The 19,478-nt window shown below is 36.4% G+C and overlaps 3 protein-coding genes and 1 long non-coding RNA gene across 5 annotated transcripts; 3 read left to right on the top strand and 1 right to left on the bottom strand.

Moving 5' to 3' along the window:
• Nucleotides 1–2,784: 2,784 nt before the first annotated feature.
• LOC131527280 (trace amine-associated receptor 1-like) lies at nucleotides 2,785–5,536 on the top strand. 2 transcript variants are annotated; one of them, XM_058756289.1, is made up of 3 exons: nucleotides 2,785–2,887; nucleotides 2,993–3,184; nucleotides 4,499–5,536. In XM_058756289.1, exon 3 carries the CDS (start codon nucleotides 4,526–4,528, stop codon nucleotides 5,534–5,536), a length of 1,011 nt encoding a protein of 336 aa, XP_058612272.1. In that variant the 5' UTR covers nucleotides 2,785–2,887; nucleotides 2,993–3,184; nucleotides 4,499–4,525. The 2 variants fall into 2 exon arrangements, with proteins under 2 accessions (XP_058612272.1, XP_058612273.1); XM_058756290.1 differs by lacking the exons at nucleotides 2,785–2,887; nucleotides 2,993–3,184 and adding an exon at nucleotides 3,522–3,543 and having other exon boundaries at nucleotides 4,533–5,536.
• Nucleotides 5,537–8,234: 2,698 nt separating this feature from the next.
• On the bottom strand, nucleotides 8,235–9,218 carry taar11 (trace amine-associated receptor 11). Its single transcript, XM_058756579.1, has one exon. The coding sequence runs from the start codon at nucleotides 9,216–9,218 to the stop codon at nucleotides 8,235–8,237; it is 984 nt and encodes a 327-aa protein (XP_058612562.1).
• Nucleotides 9,219–11,120: 1,902 nt separating this feature from the next.
• On the top strand, nucleotides 11,121–13,196 carry taar1b (trace amine associated receptor 1b). The gene has a single exon (XM_058756455.1). The coding sequence runs from the start codon at nucleotides 11,139–11,141 to the stop codon at nucleotides 12,135–12,137; it is 999 nt and encodes a 332-aa protein (XP_058612438.1). The 5' UTR covers nucleotides 11,121–11,138; the 3' UTR covers nucleotides 12,138–13,196.
• A 3,213-nt stretch (nucleotides 13,197–16,409) lies between these two features.
• On the top strand, nucleotides 16,410–17,308 carry LOC131527496 (uncharacterized). The gene is made up of 3 exons (XR_009267661.1): nucleotides 16,410–16,473; nucleotides 16,884–17,025; nucleotides 17,108–17,308. It is a non-coding gene; the product is annotated as an uncharacterized LOC131527496 (long non-coding RNA).
• The last annotated feature ends 2,170 nt before the right edge of the window (nucleotides 17,309–19,478 follow it).

The raw sequence follows: 19,478 nt of genomic DNA, 5'->3' as shown, positions 1-19,478 counted from the left end.
AAGGAGGTAGGTCGGCTGTATTTATACCCTTGTTTTGATTAGCCTGATGGCGTACCACATGTGTCTAATTAGGCTAAGTATCTGACGTGCTCCTCCCGAACTTTGTTAATAAAACATCATTTGATGATCAGTGCTATTGCGCAACTTTTGTGCAGAATTGAATGTGAATCACTAAAGGAGATATGTGTAACGAAGCCAATGAGAGATGAGAGACATGCGGATCCATGTGCGAGCTTTAATACAAAGGTGTGGTCAGAAAACAAGCAAGGGTCAAACAGTGGCAAACAGGTATATCATAGGCAAGGCAAAGAATCATCCAAAACCGGCCTGGGTAGGTCAACAGCGAACAGTATCCAAAGGGGCTAGACAAGAGAGGTAAATCCAAAACGAAAGCAATAGTCCAGGCAGGGGAAAACACAGTCCGAAACAGGCAAGGCAAGGCAAGACTAGGAAAACTAACAGGGGCTCTGTAGAGTAGCTAAAGCTAGGGCAGCGATAAATGCATACAATACTCGGCAGAGGGCAAGAGGAAGTCCATGGTTTATGTAAGGGGTGAAATAGGAATCAGCTGTGTGATCAGACTCGGGTGTAAGCATGTGATTGGCTGCAGCTGAGTGTAATGAGTGCAATGGATTGTGGGAAGTGTAAGTGTAACGATCAGTCCAGTGTAAGAGTCCATGTGGTGAGCGAGTGACCTCTGGTGGAGGGTTAACGGAAGTTCGTAGACCAGATTCGTGATAATATGAAACGAAAGCTGTCAGCATCCCATACCTTCTGTAGTTTGTCTCTGTGCCTCTAGAGGCCCTCTGTGTTCCCCTTAGCCTTAGCTCTTCCTTGTGTGTCCTTGCTAGTGTTATCCAGGTCACCTGTGCCTCATTTCACCCAGTGTATTGAAGTTGTGCATTTTTTCCCTTGCTCCTCACTAGGTTTTTGAGTCTTTGCCCTGTGTTCCCTGCTGTGTCTCGCCAAGTTCTCCCGGGGTACCCCAAGTAAGGTTTCCTGAGTTCCTTTCCTTGGTTGTATTGGTTCTCTGGTTTTGTTTTTTCCCCTCGTGGAGTTTTTATTTTATCAAGTATTTGTTACTGTTGTTAATTCCTCAGTTGAGAAGAATTTTTGTTGGATTATTCTTGCAAAGACTATTTTTATTTTTTATTTTTTTTATAAATCTACATTGCCTGGGATACTGCCTTGAGTGTTTCGTTTGGGTCCAACATTACCACTTCTGTGGCTCAGTCGTAAATCTCTCAGTCGTAAAGAGCTCAACACGCTGCAAATTCAGAAAACACATGCAAATAGAAAAAGCACCATCAAATCAAGAAAACATCTTCATCAGTTTGACAGCAGGTGCTGCAAATGCTCACAACGTTGAGCTCTCTCGGCCACCATAGGTTACTCTGAGAAAAAACAACGCAGATAACACCGGTTACACATGCATTCTCTTTCTCAGCAGTTTACGTTAAAGGGGTGATTGACTTTTTTTTTTTTTTCCTAGGCTTGATTGTGTTTATGGGATGCAGTCTAACATGTTCATGCTTTGTTTTTTAGAAAACGCATTATTTTTCACATAATTTACCTTTATTCTACACCGCTCGGTCCCTTCTCTGATAAACGCTCCGATGATTTCCTGGTTTTATGAAGCCCCTCCCTCAGAAATACATGATGGGCTCAGATTGGTTAGCTGGACCAGTGTGTCGTGATTGGCTAAACTGCCTCTAGTGCACATCTAAACGTCCCGCCCCCTCACCTCAGCGGCATGTGCTCCGGTTGTATTGTAAACAATGGCGTTGTCTATATTGCTTATCAGTTTGAGCCCGATTGAGACGCAGAGGATATTAGTGAAGAAGATCATGCAGAACCTGTGCAAGCATGGCTCTTAATGTTATGTTTGTTGTTGTCTCATACTTTTAGATACGCTGTTATTTGTAAATGCTACTGCTTCTGTTAACATGATAGGAACATGATTAGGAACCGCTGCTTTAGAATTGATTTTGAAACTTGTGAATCCATTAGAATTAGGGCTGCACGATATATTGCATGCGATTTTCATGCGCATCTCATCAGTAAAGCCGGTTCCGTGATTAGTCGTAAATCTCCATCACCTGCTTTCAGATGGAGCGGCATTTAATACACAGAGCCATAGTTTACTGACAAGCTACGCAATGTCGCGTTCATTGTCACAGGCGATTCATTTGCGATTATGAGCACGAATTGCATAGCATGTCATGTAGTAAAATTCGTCAACGAAAAATGCTAACTGTCAAATTGTGGTTTATTCACGTATACACCTACCCCTACCCTAAACGTAACCTTACAGTAATGTAAATACAGTAATTCTTATGTGTTGTTCAGGGTTGTGACTAGAAGGGATACAGCTACAGCAGGAAACCAACAATAAACTAATCTTTCTGCATATTAGATTGTGTTTTATTAATGTCTACACCTACCCTAAACCTACCCTTTACACTAATGAAAATGCAGTAATTATCATTGTTCAGGGTGAGAAAAAATTATGTAATATTGATGTGATGTAGTATTGACATGCGCAGTAAGCCCTGGTAGGACAATCTGACGGGTAGGATAAAATGTCAGGACAGTGTATAGACGGACATTGCATGAAAATGTGGACAGTGCCTATTTATACTACGGTATCCGTATTTTACATATGGCATCGATACATTGTATCATTAGACATTTGATTTATGTATCGATGAATCATTACATCAATAATATTAGTACCATTTGTTGTTTTCTTGTGGCGTCTGATAGAGCATTTGGACCTGGAAGCAGTGACGTATGACGTCAGACTTAACGGCTATACCTACACTTAACACTATACCTACACAAATACAGCCCGCAATAATTATGGATGGTGTGTACACTGGATAGAGTAAGTTTCTGAGGTATTCCACGCACTTGAGTGCTCAATGGAGGAATGAAAGTATGTTTGTTTTAACTAGTCCTGTTTAAACAGCTTGTTTGTGTCTCTGTACAGACTTCACAAGGACCTCAGCGTCAGGAGCAAGTGGATAGTTTATTTTTAATGGTGTCCCCTGGTGTCAGAAGATATGTTTGTTTGGAGCATTTAACTGCAGATTGTTTTGTAAATGAGGCGTAGTGTAAAGGAGAGTTCACAAAGATGAGGAAGCCATCTGTATCGGATCTGACAGCAGCTGCATCTCAAACGGTAAGTAAACAATTGTACAATGCTTTATGTTAATCGATAATGTTTTCAAAACACACAATGTTACTCAAGATGCAGTAGTGAGGGGCTATTAATACTGTTTCCTATGCACTGACGTTAGCCAGCAGTGCCCGTTTGTTTGTGTGTTGTAGCAGTACTACTTTTATTTGGGCATTGATCTTTGCACATATATTATATTATGCTGCAGGAGGTTTTAGTTCCTGACATTGGTGTTTTACCATAAAAATGCTCTTCCTCAAAACTTGAACAAATTTTGGACCTTTGTATAAAACCCTGTTTACGGCCCTGCTGTAAATCATTTGATTAAGTTTAGAAGATCATGATTAAAAGTCATTTAACATTCATGATTTTTTGACAAAATTTGTCAAGCACAACCCGCCCCAGCACATAAAATAATAATAATAAGAAAAAAAATTGTTGAGTATTTTTTGTCCTATTTATAGACAAGTCAAGGTCATTGACCTTATGAAAGTTTTTAAGTCGTACTATATTAAATTTGTCCCCAAGAGTCATATACTTATCCACATTTAGCTATTGTTTGTGATGAGGTAGAATGTATTTTTTCTTTATATGTAAAACTTCACTGTAAAAAGTGATAAGTTGACTTAACTTAAAAAAACTGAGGAAACCCATTGCCTTAAAAATTTTAAGTAAATGATAATTAAAAAAAAATAAGTTAATTGAATTGTCAAGTTCACTTAACTTTTAAAAAAAAATTATTATGTACTAAATAATTTTAAGGCAATGGGTTTCCTCAATTTTTTTAAGTTGTCAACTTTCACTTTTTACAGTGTTCTAAATGGCAACTAGCACTTTTTTTTTTTTTTTCATGAAATGATGCCGACAACAGCAGGTGCAATTAATTTTTATTGAATTCCCCATTGGTCTTTATCAGAATGAATTATTTTATTGAGATGCAGCTTCATGGCCTTGCTGTCCTAATTGCATTTTCTGCTGATATGATGTAGAGTTTTGGGAAGATTAGGTTGCTTTGGAAACGCAAACGTGTGATTTAACAGGAGGGAGGTTGTTATGAAACTCTTTTGCTATAAATGTGTGCTTTCTGCTCTGTGAGGTGGTTCATTGTAGAAGGAAAGGTAAGAACATGGATGAGACTCTGTGACTGGAGTGTTATGCAAAATAAGATTTCAGTGCAGATTTATTCTCCTGTTTGGTCAATTTAAGAATTGCATTGAAAATCTAGTGGGTTTTTAACATGTAGTTTATTCATAGAGATGCATAAACATAGCTGCATTATTTTTAAAGGCTGAAATTGACTTCACTCCATTGTTTCAGACAGGGGAGCTTCAGTAAATTGTTTAAATGGATGTCCAAATCAACATCAGCCAAAATGGAATCTGGGAAAAGCCTTTCCTCTGTTATGAGTTTAGTAACAGGTCTTGTCAGAGATTTATCTATCCGTTGGAAACCCGGATATTACTCTACATCCTTTTTAGCGTCTCTTCAATTGTCACAATCATAGGAAACCTGCTTGTGATCATTACGGCCATTCATTTCAAGCAGCTTCACACACCAACTAACTACCTCATCCTGTCTCTAGCCGTGGCCGATCTGCTTGTCGGAGGAGTTGTGATGCCTCCCAGCATGCTGCGCTCCATCGAGACGTGCTGGTATCTGGGAGATTTGTTCTGTAAAATACACAGCAGTCTTGATGTGACATTGTGCACTGCATCAATTTTAAACCTCTGTGTCATTTCTTTGGAGAGATATTATGCCATATGTCACCCCTTTCAATATCATAGTAAAATTACATCACTTGCCACACTAGTTATGATTATTATCTGCTGGACTGTTTCAGCTGCTCTAGGGTTTGGCATGATCTTCATGGAGCTTAATATTCTGGGCATTGAGGATTTTTATTATGAAAATGTTGACTGTGATGGAAAATGCTTGGTGTTTCAGAGCAGAGAGGCAGCTACTATAATGTCATTGGCCTGTTTTTACGTTCCTGCTTTTGTCATGCTCTGTGTGTACCTTAAGATCTTACACGCAGCTCAACGGCAGGTTCAGGCCATCCAGAGTGTAAATTCTGAATTTAAAAAAGAAGGAAAAGCCACTAAGACTTTAGCTATCATCATGGGGGTGTTTCTGACCTTCTGGATACCCTTTTTCATTTGCAATCTTATTGATCCTTTCATCAGTTATTCTGTACCACCACTTCTGTTTGACTTGTTCCTGTGGGTTGGATATTATAATTCCACCTGTAATCCGATAGTTTACGCCTTCTTTTACAGCTGGTTCAGACATGCTTTCAGAGTCATTCTGTCTGGAAGAATATTTCAGAGTAATTCTTCAAGAACAATGTTATTGTAAATGTGAAATCAAAGTGATCCTAGCCAAATACCTCTATTGAAACATACTGAAACATTCACCATGTGTTCATGTTCTGTGCTGGCTGTTAGATCACTGTATTTTGATTATCGGATGGGCCTCTGAATTTTGCTGTTATTGTATTTTTCTTTGTGCCCATTTCTGCCTCAGCAACACACAAATAAATTCCATTTGCCATGTTTCCCGATCATCACTTGATATTAAAAAACGATATAGCATGTTTTTAATTAATCTTTATTGACTTGTTTTTCAGTACAACTATCTCTTCTTGAATAAAAGTGTTTTAGTTTGGTAACATTTTACAATAGGGTTTCATTTTTGTTAACAAGAACTAACAATACTTAAACAGCATTTCTTAATCTTAGCTAATGTTAATTCCTGCATTTATTAAAACATTTTTGAAGGCAAAACTTGAATCTGTTAACATTACTTAATGCACTGTGAGCTAACATGAACAAATATTTTATAATAATTTTATTAACTATAAACATTTACTGCATTTATTAAGCTTTGTTAAAATGTACAGTATATTAACTAATGTTTACAAATGAGAACTTAATGTGAAGTGTTGCCATTATTGTACATGGAAGTGAAAATAATGCTAGTGCAGCAAGATCAGTGCTAGATCTCAATGGTGGGTACTTGGACTTGGACTCGAACTGCAATTTTGAATGAACTTGGACTTGGACAGACTCGGGTGGACTCAGACTTGGATATTTTGGACGCATACATTTTTCAGAGTACAGACGAATTTGTGTCATGACACATGTGTAATATAAAATAAATTTAAAAAGTAACAACATAAAATTAATATAAAACGACATTAATAAACGTCTCCTACTTAAACTCAATTGATTAAAAACTAGGACTTGACTAGGTGGACTCGGACCCAACAGTGCTAGATCTAATCTAATGCTGTCACACAAACTGAGCTCATGTTACAAAAGCCACTATTGCCTTTAGGGAGTTGGTTCTGAGTTGGTCTGTCATTTTAGTAGGCCTGTGTGTGTGTGTGTGTGTGTGTGTGTGTGTTTGTATATACCTGGTATCCCCTACATCATAGGGACCAAATGTCTCTGCAAGGATAGTGATACTTGTAAATTATGACCTTGTGGGTCCACTTTAGGAAAACAACTTATAAATTATACAGAATTAAGTTTTTTGAAAATCTAAAAATGCTGAAAGTTTTGTGTGAGGGGTAGGTTTAGGGGTATAGGCTTAGGTTAAGGGGATAGAAAATATTGTATAAAACCATTACGCAACGTCCCCATAAAACATGGAAACTCAACATGTGTGTTTCACAGAGAGAGAAAAAATAATAATTGTATCAACTACACTTACAACATGATCAAAGGGGTCAAGTTTGTTTGGGTCTGACCCCTTCAGCCCCTGCTGGTGGATGTTGTAACTACACAATCTAGAAGCAAAAAGCATTTTCCTCCTTATCTCCTATTCAAAGCATGAATTTTAAAATCACAGATATTTCATTATAGACTACAGCTTTCATGATATTTTAGCCAGTCAGTTTTGTCATGATGTTCTTGTGTCCATATAATGATTAGGCACATAAGTATTTTTTTATTTATTGATTTATTTTTTGGGGAAGCGCAGGACAACAAGCCACTCTTGTGCTCGTCCTAGATTCAAACCGCCAGTTGCGGTTTTATGAGGACAAACATAATACTTTAAATATAGTGAGAGCGTTACAGTAACTTTGTTAAAACGTACATTTTATGTAATATTTGAATTGAATTGTTCTAGTATATTAAACAGTACTTGTATTTGATATTAGAAATGATTTGGTGTTCATATGATTCAGAATTTAGGATGGCCAAATTGTAGATACAATGTTGTGACCCCCAGTTTTTAATACATCAAAAAAGAACAGCATTAAATCTTCCTCAGCATATATGTAATCTCATATCAGACATCTCAGCAATATTGTTAGGCTGTTTTTGTCAGTTTATGTTTATTTATTAGATTATACTTAAACTTTAAAGTAATATTGTGATTTTTTTTTTTTTTTTTGCATTACAAAGATTATCCATGTTAGTAATATAATTTCTCTGCTATCAAAGAAAACGTGGGGAAAGTGCCTCATATACCACAAACGGGTTATAGCCAACATGTGATAATGAATGATAGGATAGGAGTGGGAGGGTATATGAATTAAAAGGTCTCTGTTGATCTTCAAGGACTGAAAACACACAGAATGTTTTATTTTATGTATTGCATGTCTGATTTGCTTGTCACACATCATTAATGACAGAGGTTTGATGCTCAAGAGGTATTAAATTCCTTAGATTCTTTAAGAAAAAAAATGTGCATAAGGAAAGGCAGTGGGAAATTTATATCATTAAAGCACACAATTATCAAAACATTACAGAAACAGAAACACATTTTATAACAGCGAATAAGCACATACATGTTCTAAATACTATATAAATGTGTTATAGTTTATTATAATTCATATTAATTATTATGATTATAATGTGGTTCAAAACTTCTTTTTTTTTTTAAACAAAAGCTTGACATGCAATGAATATGATATGGGTTTTCCTCACAGTACCTACTGAAACATTAAATGTGGCATTTTTATGGAAGAGAAAATGTTAGTGAAATATAAGGACATTTAAGAAAGAAAAAAATAAATGACACAACAGATTTTATAATAGACCCGCTAGCACAATTTATATAGTTTGTCATATAAAATTTTGGATTTTTCTCTGAACCAGCTGTAAAAGAAAGCATAAATCAAGGGGTTAAATACTGCGTTTAAATAAGCCACCCACATTAGCACCTCATATAATAGTGCTGGTATTGTATGGTTAACAATAGGATCTATGATGTTACACATGAAGTAAGGTGTCCAGCAAGACATAAAAACTCCAATGACAATAGCAAGCGTCTTAGTGGCTTTTAGATCCTTTTTACTAACTGATGATGAGCTTGTGGGGTAGTTGTTAATAACACGAACATGTCTCAGTGCTATAACAAAAATCCTGCTGTAAATGCTCACAATTATAAACATAGGGAGGAAGTAAAACACAATCGAATAGGTCACTCCGATTTCTCTTCCATGCAATGCTAAACACCCTCCCTTGCAAGCAACATGCAGCTCCTCGGTTGTTTTGCCTTCGATTTTCAGCTCTGAGAATATGATGCCAAAGCCGAAAAAGGCAGAGAAGCCCCAGCTGACCAGGATCATGAATACGCTCACACGTGTGGTCATTCTGCTGTGATATTGGAGTGGTTGACAAACTGCATAATAACGGTCAATTGAGATGAACGTGAGGTGCAAAACGGATGCGTTACACAGCGTAAAATCAGTGCCAGAGTGAAACTTGCAGAAAAAGTCTCCAAAGTACCAGCATGTCTCCAAAGAGCGTATCATGCTCGGAGGCATGACAAAACTGCCCAGAAGCAGGTCGGCTACGGCCATTGAGATGATCAGGTAGTTGGTGGGTGTGTGGAGCTGCTGGAAAGAGGAGATGGTGAAGATGACCCACAGGTTGCCAAACACTATCAGTATGATGGTTATAGTAAAGAGCAGGTAGAGAGGAGCACGTAAGACAGGAGAATAGACTGTCTTTATGCAGGAGTCGTTCAGGGATGCGAAACAGAGGCCGAAAGACTCTGCTGTCCACGGTTGACTCAGATTCATCGTACAGGCAATTTAAAACCTTGAATGAGAAAATGGCTTGATTAGTCCTTTTTTCCTATATTTTAGTTGGAAAATCTAAATATTATAAAGAAAATACTGAAGACCCACTGAGACACTTTAAAAAAAATACCTTTAACAAATATTTACATATTTACAGTACATATTGCATATCTACAACATTTACTTTTACATGAGGTTAGTATTTGAAAAGTGAGTGTTGTATTTGGTTTGTTTTTGTAATCTTACTGCAGAAAGTCTTCCCGCGTCCTCAGAAGATGATTAAACATCTGTATTTTGTAGCCTTTTGAATACTTTCACACAGAGAGTGCATTTTTCTGAGCCAATAAAAAAGGACCTCTTGTTGTCATGTGATTACAAGGAACTCTTGATTGGCTTTCGTGTCTCGAGATGTTTAAGAGTAAACTGTATGTGTATCTAGTGGTCAGTTTGGCTGGTTGTCCAGTTAGTCCCTGCTGGTAGATCATGTGAATCTGAAAGGGGGGGAAAAGCATTTTTGGCCATTGACAAGTTTTTATTTCAAGCAACATATTCATATTCAAGTAAATGTTTTGCAAATGTTTTTTGATTTGTGAAAAGGCCCTTAAAAGCATAACATGGAAATTTATTTTAAATATTTAATTCTATGTATTATGTTCATTTTATGTTTTTAAGAGCCTTTTCACAAAGCAAAAAAACATTTTGAGACTTGAGTTTTCTTGTGGCCCCTTAATCCAATCAACATTGTCATGACTTTCTTGCAGATTGAACTAGAATTTTTTGTTATGAGTTGTTAATGTCTTGTGAAGCAAACTGTTCACTGGTGAAGTATCTAGCATAATGTAATGAAGATTCACAGATTTTGTCTTCAGGGCTTGATTTGGGGGGCGTGTCAAAGAGAATATCATAAGGCTAATTATTATTTTTCATAATTAGGTTCTTATTGTGCATGTTGATTGTACAATTTAGTACTTACGCATTTTGTGTATTGTTGATGAAGAATAGCCATAAAGCATGGCAGAAAAACATTTTGCTGAAAAAACAGAACTAGTTTTGCTGGCATGAGGTGACATTTGTACTGCATTTCACACAATTCTCTGTGGCGGCATGACATTCTGCTACACTTTTTCAAGTAGAAGGTTGCAAATTTGTTTAGAAATAAGTTGGATTGCAGTATAATCGTTGTTTTTCATCAGAATTTTTCCTAATTCTAAAATACATGCAAACATTTGATATATTTTCTGTATTTAGTTCTATAGACTGAAGCCTGTATATTCTCTAAGACAAAAGACAACCATAAATTCTAGTATATTATGGCCATGTTTCTGAGTTCCTTATCTTTTCCCATGTCAGAATTGTGTATGTAAATTGTGTGTTTTCATGGTGAGACAGGAATGGAGCTTCTGTATTGATTTCTTAACGTACAACTATTTGCTCTTGTAGTCCATGTGTGCAAACAAAGTCACAGCTGTTCTTAATGACTCATGGATATATATATATATATATATATATATATATATAGACAGATTGATTGGACTTTGTACCTTTAGCTGTATTCAAAGCTGGTGGAATAAATTAATAGTGGTTTTATTTGCTGACAGAACAGGGACAGACCAGGACTTTCTGTAGTATGGGAGTATTTCTATTATGAGAAGAGTTGTTGCTTTGAGGGACTAATATTTATAGTAGCTCCCTCCATTGGAATTCCTTAAATGGAAAATTTAGTCAAATTAATTTCTCCCTTGGGAGGAAGTCTGCTTTTATGGAATGCTGCTTAATTTAAACTACAACTTTATTTATAGCTGTTTTACAATTAGATGGTACAAAAACCAGCCTATCATTTTCCACAAGGCTATTTGTTTTCATGAGTTTCTGCTTCAGCTTCATCATCGGATCGAGGTGAAAGGACTTTCTAACACTAGAATGGATCTCTGTTACGAGGCTTTGAATGGATCCTGTGGGAAGTATGTACGACCGTACGGCGTCCACGTTCCTATGCTTATCACCATGATGTTGACCACCATTGTGACCATCATTGGGAATCTACTGGTCATCATCTCCATTGGACATTTCAAGCAACTCCACACACCAACAAACCAGCTGATTTTGTCTCTCGCCCTGTGTGACTTTCTCCTCGGGCTGTTTGTCATGCCGTTGAGCGCTGTCCGTTCCATGCAGGGCTGTTGGTACTTTGGGGATTTCTTATGTAAGTTACACACATGCATTGACATGACTCTCAGCACCTCTTCGATTTTCCACCTTGTGAGTGTGTCTGCCGAGCGCTGTTGTGCCGTGTGCAGCCCATTAACGTATCATTATCGCTTTGGTTTTCCAATGGTGCTGTTAATGATCTCTGTCAGCTGGTTGATCCCTGCTGTATTTGCTTACATGAGTACCTACTTCGAACTCAACCTTCATGGTGACAAGGACTTTTACGAAACACATGTACGTTGTGTGGGAGGGTGCCATGTCTTCTTTACTCACGGCCCGGCAGTGATCTCTTCACTTGTTTCCTTCTACATTCCTGGCCTCATCATTATTGGCATCTATTCTAGAATCTACATGGTTGCCCGAAACCAAGCGAGGTCTATAAGTCTTCAACTGAGCCAGCTGAGAAGAGTTTATCCATCAGAAGGGGCGCAACATTGGGCACAGAAAGCAACGATAACGATTGCTATCGTGGTTGGAGTTTTCATGGTTTGCTGGACTCCTTTTTTCCTCTGTAACATAATGAATCCTTTTATTGGCTACACAACACCCCCAACGCTGATCGATGCACTTGTTTGGTTTGGCTATGTCAATTCCACCTTAAATCCTTTCATTTATGCATTCATGCATTCTTGGTTCAGAAAGGCTGTGAGAATTATAGTAACTGGGGAAATATTTCAAAACAATAGCAGCAGAAAACAGTTAGACTTGTAACCAAGGCCTAATTCGGAAAAACATAGCATACCACCCTTACTCTGAATTAATTAGACCAATTGCTTTGCTCTGCTGATCAAAGCTGTGCAAATGCAACCAAAACTCAGCTCAAAGTTGCATTAAATATGAAGTGCTTGTATGTATTCTTATATTAATTTGTGGGCTTGTTTTATCAGTTTTATGGACGACTTGGTTAATGAGGCCTATAAGAGATTGTAGTAAAAATGTGTACATTATAAAACCGTCTCATTTCAGAAAAGTAACCGTTATGTTTCAAAGTAGGAAAGACATTAAAGTGATAGTCTACCATAAAATGAAAATTCTGTCATTAATTACTTCCAAACGCACAAGACCTTCGTTCATCTTCAGAACACAAATGTTATGTCTGATGAAATTCGAGAGCTTTCTGACCCTGCATAGATAGCAACGCAACTACCAGATTCAAGGCCCAGAAAGTTAATAAGGACAATGTTAAAATAGTCCATGTGACGTTAATGGTTCAACTGTAATTTTATGAAGCTACGAGAATACTTTTTGTGCACAAAGAAAACAAAAATAACAGTTTTATTCAACAATTTCTTCTCTTCGGTGTCAGTCAACACTCGTTCATGAGAGTACCACAACACATGCGTGTGGTGCTGCTGACGCAGGAGCCGGGCGTTATATGATATGATATGAATAATAACAAATTGACTATGTTTAAAAAAATAAATAAACATAGCTTGTGAACTACATTCCATTTTATATAATCAGACTGAATTTTCAGTTATCATTCATTGAAAATATTCTTCAGCTCTCCGATGTTGTTATGTGTTGCTTCAGAAGATTATAATATGTATGTTTTAATTTTTCTTACAGTGCTTTCATAGTGTTGATATCAATGGAGATATATGAGTCAAGACATGTTCCTCTGCTTCAGTGTATTTCTAGCAACAAACCTCAGATGAGCTGTCATTGTCCAAAACAGATTAAGTGCTCAAAAGAGTAATGACTGAGGCATCACACTGAGGCATTCTTTGTGAACAGTTCATGTGATAAAACTGCATCATAGCTATGTGTACCATCATCATGATAATGCTAATAAAATACATTTATAATGATGATATATAAGAATGCACACTTAATATGTTTATATAAATTAATTATTTTATAATTATAAATTATTTTTTCATACTGTTTGTGTTGTTTTTAGGGTGCTTGTGCATCTGATGTGCATGATTTTTTTTTTTTGTCTCTGTTAATTACTGAATTCTTTCATTTTACTTATTTAATGTGCAGTTGGACTCGAATCTCTTGTCTGGCATTTCATATAGGCTAACATCTGTGATACAGATCAGTGGATGATTTGGGGTAAACTGGCTGATGTCATACCGCACCTGATGGGTTATTAGTGCTGAAGAGGCTGTTGTTGTGTTCAGCCTAATGAGTGACAGTGTTAATGATGGGACTTCACACATTTGGATTTTGAGGCATGTTTGAGAGTCATTAAAATGAATTGGTTGTAACAAGTCTCATGGGAAAAACAGAAAAACATTACATCACTACAGAAGAGTGTTTGTGTGAATGCGGCCTTTTTTTAGGCCTTATGCATTTGTTTCTATGTGACAAAATTAATATGAGGCAAAGGCATTTTAATGTAAATTAAATCAATTGTCATATAATTTTAAATTTACTATGTTATCTTGAAAAATTCTCATTTGCAGCACAAATCATTCAGTCATTAAGTTGTGTCCGTGTTAAACATGTACATTCTAACTGGTTTAAACATTCACCATCTTTTGTTTCTAAGCTGTATCTTCACTTCTATGGTCTTTTGAAAAGCCAAAGTGAAATTAAATATTATTTTATTGGTTCCCAAGGTTATGATTAAGAAATTGTGCGTGCATAGATTGTGTGTCTATGTGTACAGTGCGATTCTGCGCATAAACTGAATATTTTGGGCCTTGTGCTGTCAATGCTTCTGTGAAAATGACATGGTCTTGGAAGTATTAGTAGCAAAATTAGAAGTAAAAATTGATTAAAAGTTATAATGTTTTAACAAATTTGTGCTTCTACCAAATCACACAAAATAGGCTACAAATGTTTATAATTTTAGCTATTTAAAATAAAACATCATAAGTTATTTTTTCCAATTTGCTATGAAGAAAAGTTCAAATTAATTTCTTAATGATCCCCTCCCCCCCCAGTATTTTCCCTTATAATGATAATAAAAGTGTAATTTTTGGTGGTTGGGCCAGTGAAAACATTGGCAGGGCAGGTAAAATTAAATAAGTGAACAAGCAAGAAAACAAACAAACAAACTGTCACGAATCTGGTCTGTGAACTTCCATTCACTCACCACCAGAGGTCAATCACTCACCACAGTATTCATTGCACTGATCACATTACTGTTGCACTTCACCATCTACTACATTTCCCATCATCCATCGCACAGATCACACAGCTGTCACAGATTACACATTGCACTGACTACAGCTGAGACCCATTAGACACGCTTTATAAGCCTTGGACCTTCTCTGCTTCACTGCTGAGTATTGTATGCATTATTGCTGCCCTACAAAGCCTTGTTAGTTTCCCTAGTCTTGCCTTTTTCGGATTGTGTTTTCCCCTGCCTGGACTCCTGCTTACGTTTTGGATTACCTCTCTTGTCAAGCCCTTTTGATACTGTTCGCCGATCGTTGACCCACGCTTGTCTTTGTTTATTCTTTGTCTCGCCCATGTTATACCTGTTTACCACTGTTCGACCCTGCCTGTTATGACCACGTCTCTGCTCATTAAAAGCTTGCATATGGATCCGCACGTCTCACGTCTCGTCAGCCCTGTAACACAAACAATAAAGAAATAAATCATTAACAAACTAATAATAAATAATCTTTCTTATTTCAGTTTTTATTTGGTTCATTTATTATTTATAGCCATAAAATTGATGATAACCTTTCTTTCAGTTATCATTATTATTTTACTTAAGTTTTATTGATGTTTTTAGAACCATATTATTGCTGTCTTCTTGTGATTAGACTGAAGCACAAGGAAGTTAAAGTTTGTTTGTCCTGCCTGTCTCCCTAATGATAAAAGTTGAGCTCTGTAGGGCATTATGGGTAAACAGGTTGGCTGTGATAATAATGGATAGGATACAGCTTATCTTCATGCACGCCATACTGTAAGTGCTAAGCATTAACACCTTTGATTGGTCAGACTCCTTTGAGAGTCACTCTGGTAAAATGAGTATGATAACAAGCCTCATGGGTCCAAGACATTAATGAGGTGTGTGTGACTGACAGCTATGGATTTGAGAGCCTGCAGTGGAGGCCCAGATAGACATTTACTGTGCAAAAATATATGGAACTGGTTTTTATACATATATGTATTAAACAGAACCTCTTCTAAAAGTTAAGAAATGCTCAGGTCAGTGCAGAAATTGTATTTACTGTAGTTGTAGATATATAGCTTGAATTAAGCAATTTAAAGACAGATCGAAAGTTTGAAGGTTCTTAGTCTTCTAAATTGAATATTTCAACAGGGGTGTGTGAAGTGCATTCCCATATTTTTACATTTAGATCACTTTTTCTGTTATCTAACACTAAAACCACTAATAATTTGATAACAGTTAAATGAAACTTTACAATTCTCAAACTGAATGCACATTTTTTTACTGTTTGTTATAATGTTGTGATGCCTAAATTCACTCGCAGCACTGAACACAACAGGTTTTATTTATAAAAATGTATATTGTTGAAAACAACATACAAAAACAATATATATATATATATATATATAGAGAGAGAGAGAGAGTTTTTTTTAAATAAACAAAATAGTATTATTAATAATCTAATAATACAGAGCACCTATTGGTTTTCAGCCGTAATGTATAAATAATTATTTTCTTATTTGATATCGGGCAGAATTTGATTGTATGTACTTCCCTAGCTGCTAGTCATTTTTTAAATGGTTGCATAATTGTCTATAATAATAATTTATTTTAATGACTACTGTCCAATTTTTTTATTTTGTTTGTTGTTTTTGTAACCATGGGTTATATCGACAGGTGTGGGTGGCTTCCTCTGAATATTAGGGTAAATATGGACAAAACTGAGCTGCTCTGAGTCCATGTATGGGGCTAAATTAGATGGGTATGTACTATATACAGCAAGGTTCCTCAAATCTTTCCCTGGAGGGCCAATCTGCTGCAGAGTTTAGCTCCAACCCTGATCAAACTCACCTACCTGTGATTTTCTAATGATCTTGCAGACTCTGATTAGCATGCTCAGGTGTGTTTGATTAGGTTTACAGCTAATCTCTGCAGGAGTGGGACAGATTTGAGGATGCCCAATATACAGTATGTGTATATCTTTCTTTGATTATTGGTCTTTATCAAACTGTAATTCATGAAATTATTCATTTAATACTTATTTTTTATAATTGTCAGCCTTTTTATGATTACAAAGAAAATCATCCAGGGTAAATGTGATGACTTTAAATGAGACTGATATTTACTTTGAAAATATGTTTCTCTGCTATCCACTTCTGCCAAACTCATGTCCGAAACTGTGTAGCGAGGGTTACCTCAAATCTGAGATTATATATATGAACAAATCTGAGCTGCTCTGAGTCCATTTAGGGAATTAAACTTGATGGGCATGTACTAAATATATGTTCACTTGACTTTGGATAGTGGTCTTTACCAAACTATAATCTGTAAAATTATTCTGTTTTTACTTTGGATTATAATTGCCTGCCATCATACAGTTATAAAGAAAATCATCTCAGCATCTGGAGCAGACGTGATGATTTCTAATGAAACTCAAACTGAGAACGTCCTTCTCTGCTATCCACTCCGGTTGGACTCCTGTCCAAAACTGCTTCGTCTTACTGTGGTTAAAGTGGCAATGTATGTTTTAATGGTGCTGATGATCCTCACGACAGTTTTTGGGAACCTGCTGATCATCATCTCCATCTCTCACTTCAAACAGCTTCAGTCTCCAACTCATCTGATCGTTCGCTCTCTGGCTGTTAGTGACTGTCTGCTGGGCTCTTTGGTCATGCCGTACAGCATGGTGCGATCTGTTGAAGGCTGCTGGTATCTGGGAGATGTTGTATGTAAAGTTCATTCTAGTTTAGACATGACCTTTTGTATCTCCTCAATACTGCATCTCAGTTTAATATCTGTTGACAGGTACTGGGCCATTTGTGACCCTCTGAGGTACAAAATGAGGGTCACAAACAACACTGTGACTGTATTTACTACCTTTATTTGGCTGTTTTCATTTCTCTACAGTTTTTCTGTTGTGTTTTCAGGTGTAAACAAAATTGGTTTGGAGTCGTTCATCATGAATTACTCTCTCTCACCCGGAGAGTAATTCAATGTAGAACCGCCACTGCACGTCTATCAGGGGATCCGTATGTGCAGATATATTAGGGATCCACTGATAAACACAGCATTCAAATGCTCCTGTGTGCTTCTGTTTGAGCACTCAGTGAAGAGCGTGAAGCGATAATCATTGTAGCCAATCGCAGTCATATCTGTTGAGTGTGTGAACACAATGGCCAATCAGCGGTGTTTAAGAATCTGCTCAACAGCGCTCAAATGTTAGCGGGAAATGGTTTTAAAATTTTTTTAAATTTCAGTACCGACTGCCCTTTCCAAAAAGTAGTGTACTTCAAGTTTATTTTATTACGTATACTTAAGTAAAGTTTAAGTATATTTTTAAGTATACTTTATGTAGTAAGTATACAAATATCAGTGTACTAGTAGTATACTTGTAAGTGTACTATTTCAATATTCTTTGGGACTAAATTGGCTGACTTTCTAGTATATAAAAGTATATCTTTAAGTATAACAGTAGTAAACTTTGAGTACACAACTTACATCAAAGTTTTTAACTTGTACTGCAACTATACTAAAAGTGAACTTATAGGTATACTGATAGTTTACTAATTAAGTACGTGTAGTAGCATTTTAGAACACTTTGAAGTAGTCTCAGTAAACTACTAGTTTACTACTAAAGTACACACTTTTCTTTAAGTGAACTTTACATCATACTTTAAGTATACTACTACGTCCCTATTTAGGTATTAACCCCTTAACTGTCACTCACAGTTTTGAACACAGACATGATAGTGCACTATCCAAACTTATTTTTATAATTGTCAGCCTTTTATGATTATAAAGAAAATCATCCAGGGTAAATGTGATGACTTTAAATGAGACTGATATTTACTTTGAAAATATGTTTCTCTGCTATCCACTTCTGCCAAACTCATGTCCGAAACTGTGTAGCGAGGGTTACCTCAAATCTGAGATTATATATATGAACAAATCTGAGCTGTTTTGAGTCCATTTAGGAATTAAACTTGATGGGCATGTACTAAATATATGTTCACTTGACTTTGGATAGTGGTCTTTACCAAACTATAATCTACAAAATTATTCAGTTTATACTTTGGTTTATAGTTGTCTGCCTTTTACAGTTACAAAGGAATTTATCTCAGCATCTGGAGCAGACGTGATGATTTCTAATGAAACTGACACTCAGATTGTTTTTCTCTGCTATCCACTTCTGCCAAACTCATGTCCGAAACTGTGTAGCGAGGGTTACCTCAAATCTGAGATTATATATATGAACAAATCTGAGCTGCTCTGAGTCCATTTAGGAGTGAAACTAGTTGGGCATGTATTATATATATGTTCACCTGTCTTTGGATATTGGTTTTACCAAACTATAATCTACAAAATTATTCAGTTTATACTTTGGTTTATAGTTGTCTGCCTTTTACAGTTACAAAGGAATTTATCTCAGCATCTGGAGCAGACGTGATGACTTCTAATGAAACTGACACTCAGATTGTTTTTCTCTGCTATCCACTTCTGCCAAACTCATGTCCGAAACTGTGTAGCGAGGGTTACCTCAAATCTGAGAGTATATATATATGAACAAATCTGAGCTGTTTTGAGTCCATTTAGGAATTAAACTTGATGGGCATGTACTAAATATATGTTCACTTGACTTTGGATAGTGGTCTTTACCAAACTATAATCTGTAAAATTATTCTGTTTTTACTTTGGATTATAATTGCCTGCCATCATACAGTTATAAAGAAAATCATCCAGGGTAAATGTGATGACTTTAAATGAGACTGATATTTACTTTGAAAATATGTTTCTCTGCTATCCACTTCTGCCAAACTCATGTCCGAAACTGTGTAGCGAGGGTTACCTCAAATCTGAGATTATATATATGAACAAATCTGAGCTGCTCTGAGTCCATGTATGGGGCTAAATTAGATGGGTATGTACTATATACAGCAAGGTTCCTCAAATCTTTCCCTGGAGGGCCAATCTGC

The sequence above is a fragment of the Onychostoma macrolepis genome, chromosome 20 (assembly GCF_012432095.1).
Source record: "Onychostoma macrolepis isolate SWU-2019 chromosome 20, ASM1243209v1, whole genome shotgun sequence".
Classification (NCBI taxonomy): Eukaryota; Metazoa; Chordata; class Actinopteri; order Cypriniformes; family Cyprinidae; genus Onychostoma; species Onychostoma macrolepis.
The sequence above is the reverse complement of the archived record's forward strand: the minus strand, read 5'-3'. Positions and strand labels throughout refer to the sequence as shown.

Coding starts and splice junctions, on each gene's coding strand:
- LOC131527280 (XM_058756290.1), top strand. CDS start 3,522: ATGATTAAAAGTCATTTAACAT. Junction 3,544..4,532: donor GATTAAAAGTCATTTAACAT/TCATGATTTTTT, acceptor TTTAAATGGATG/TCCAAATCAACATCAGCCAA.
- taar11 (XM_058756579.1), bottom strand. CDS start 9,218: ATGAATCTGAGTCAACCGTGGACAGCAGAGTCTTTCGGCCTCTGTTTC.
- taar1b (XM_058756455.1), top strand. CDS start 11,139: ATGGATCTCTGTTACGAGGCTTTGAATGGATCCTGTGGGAAGTATGTA.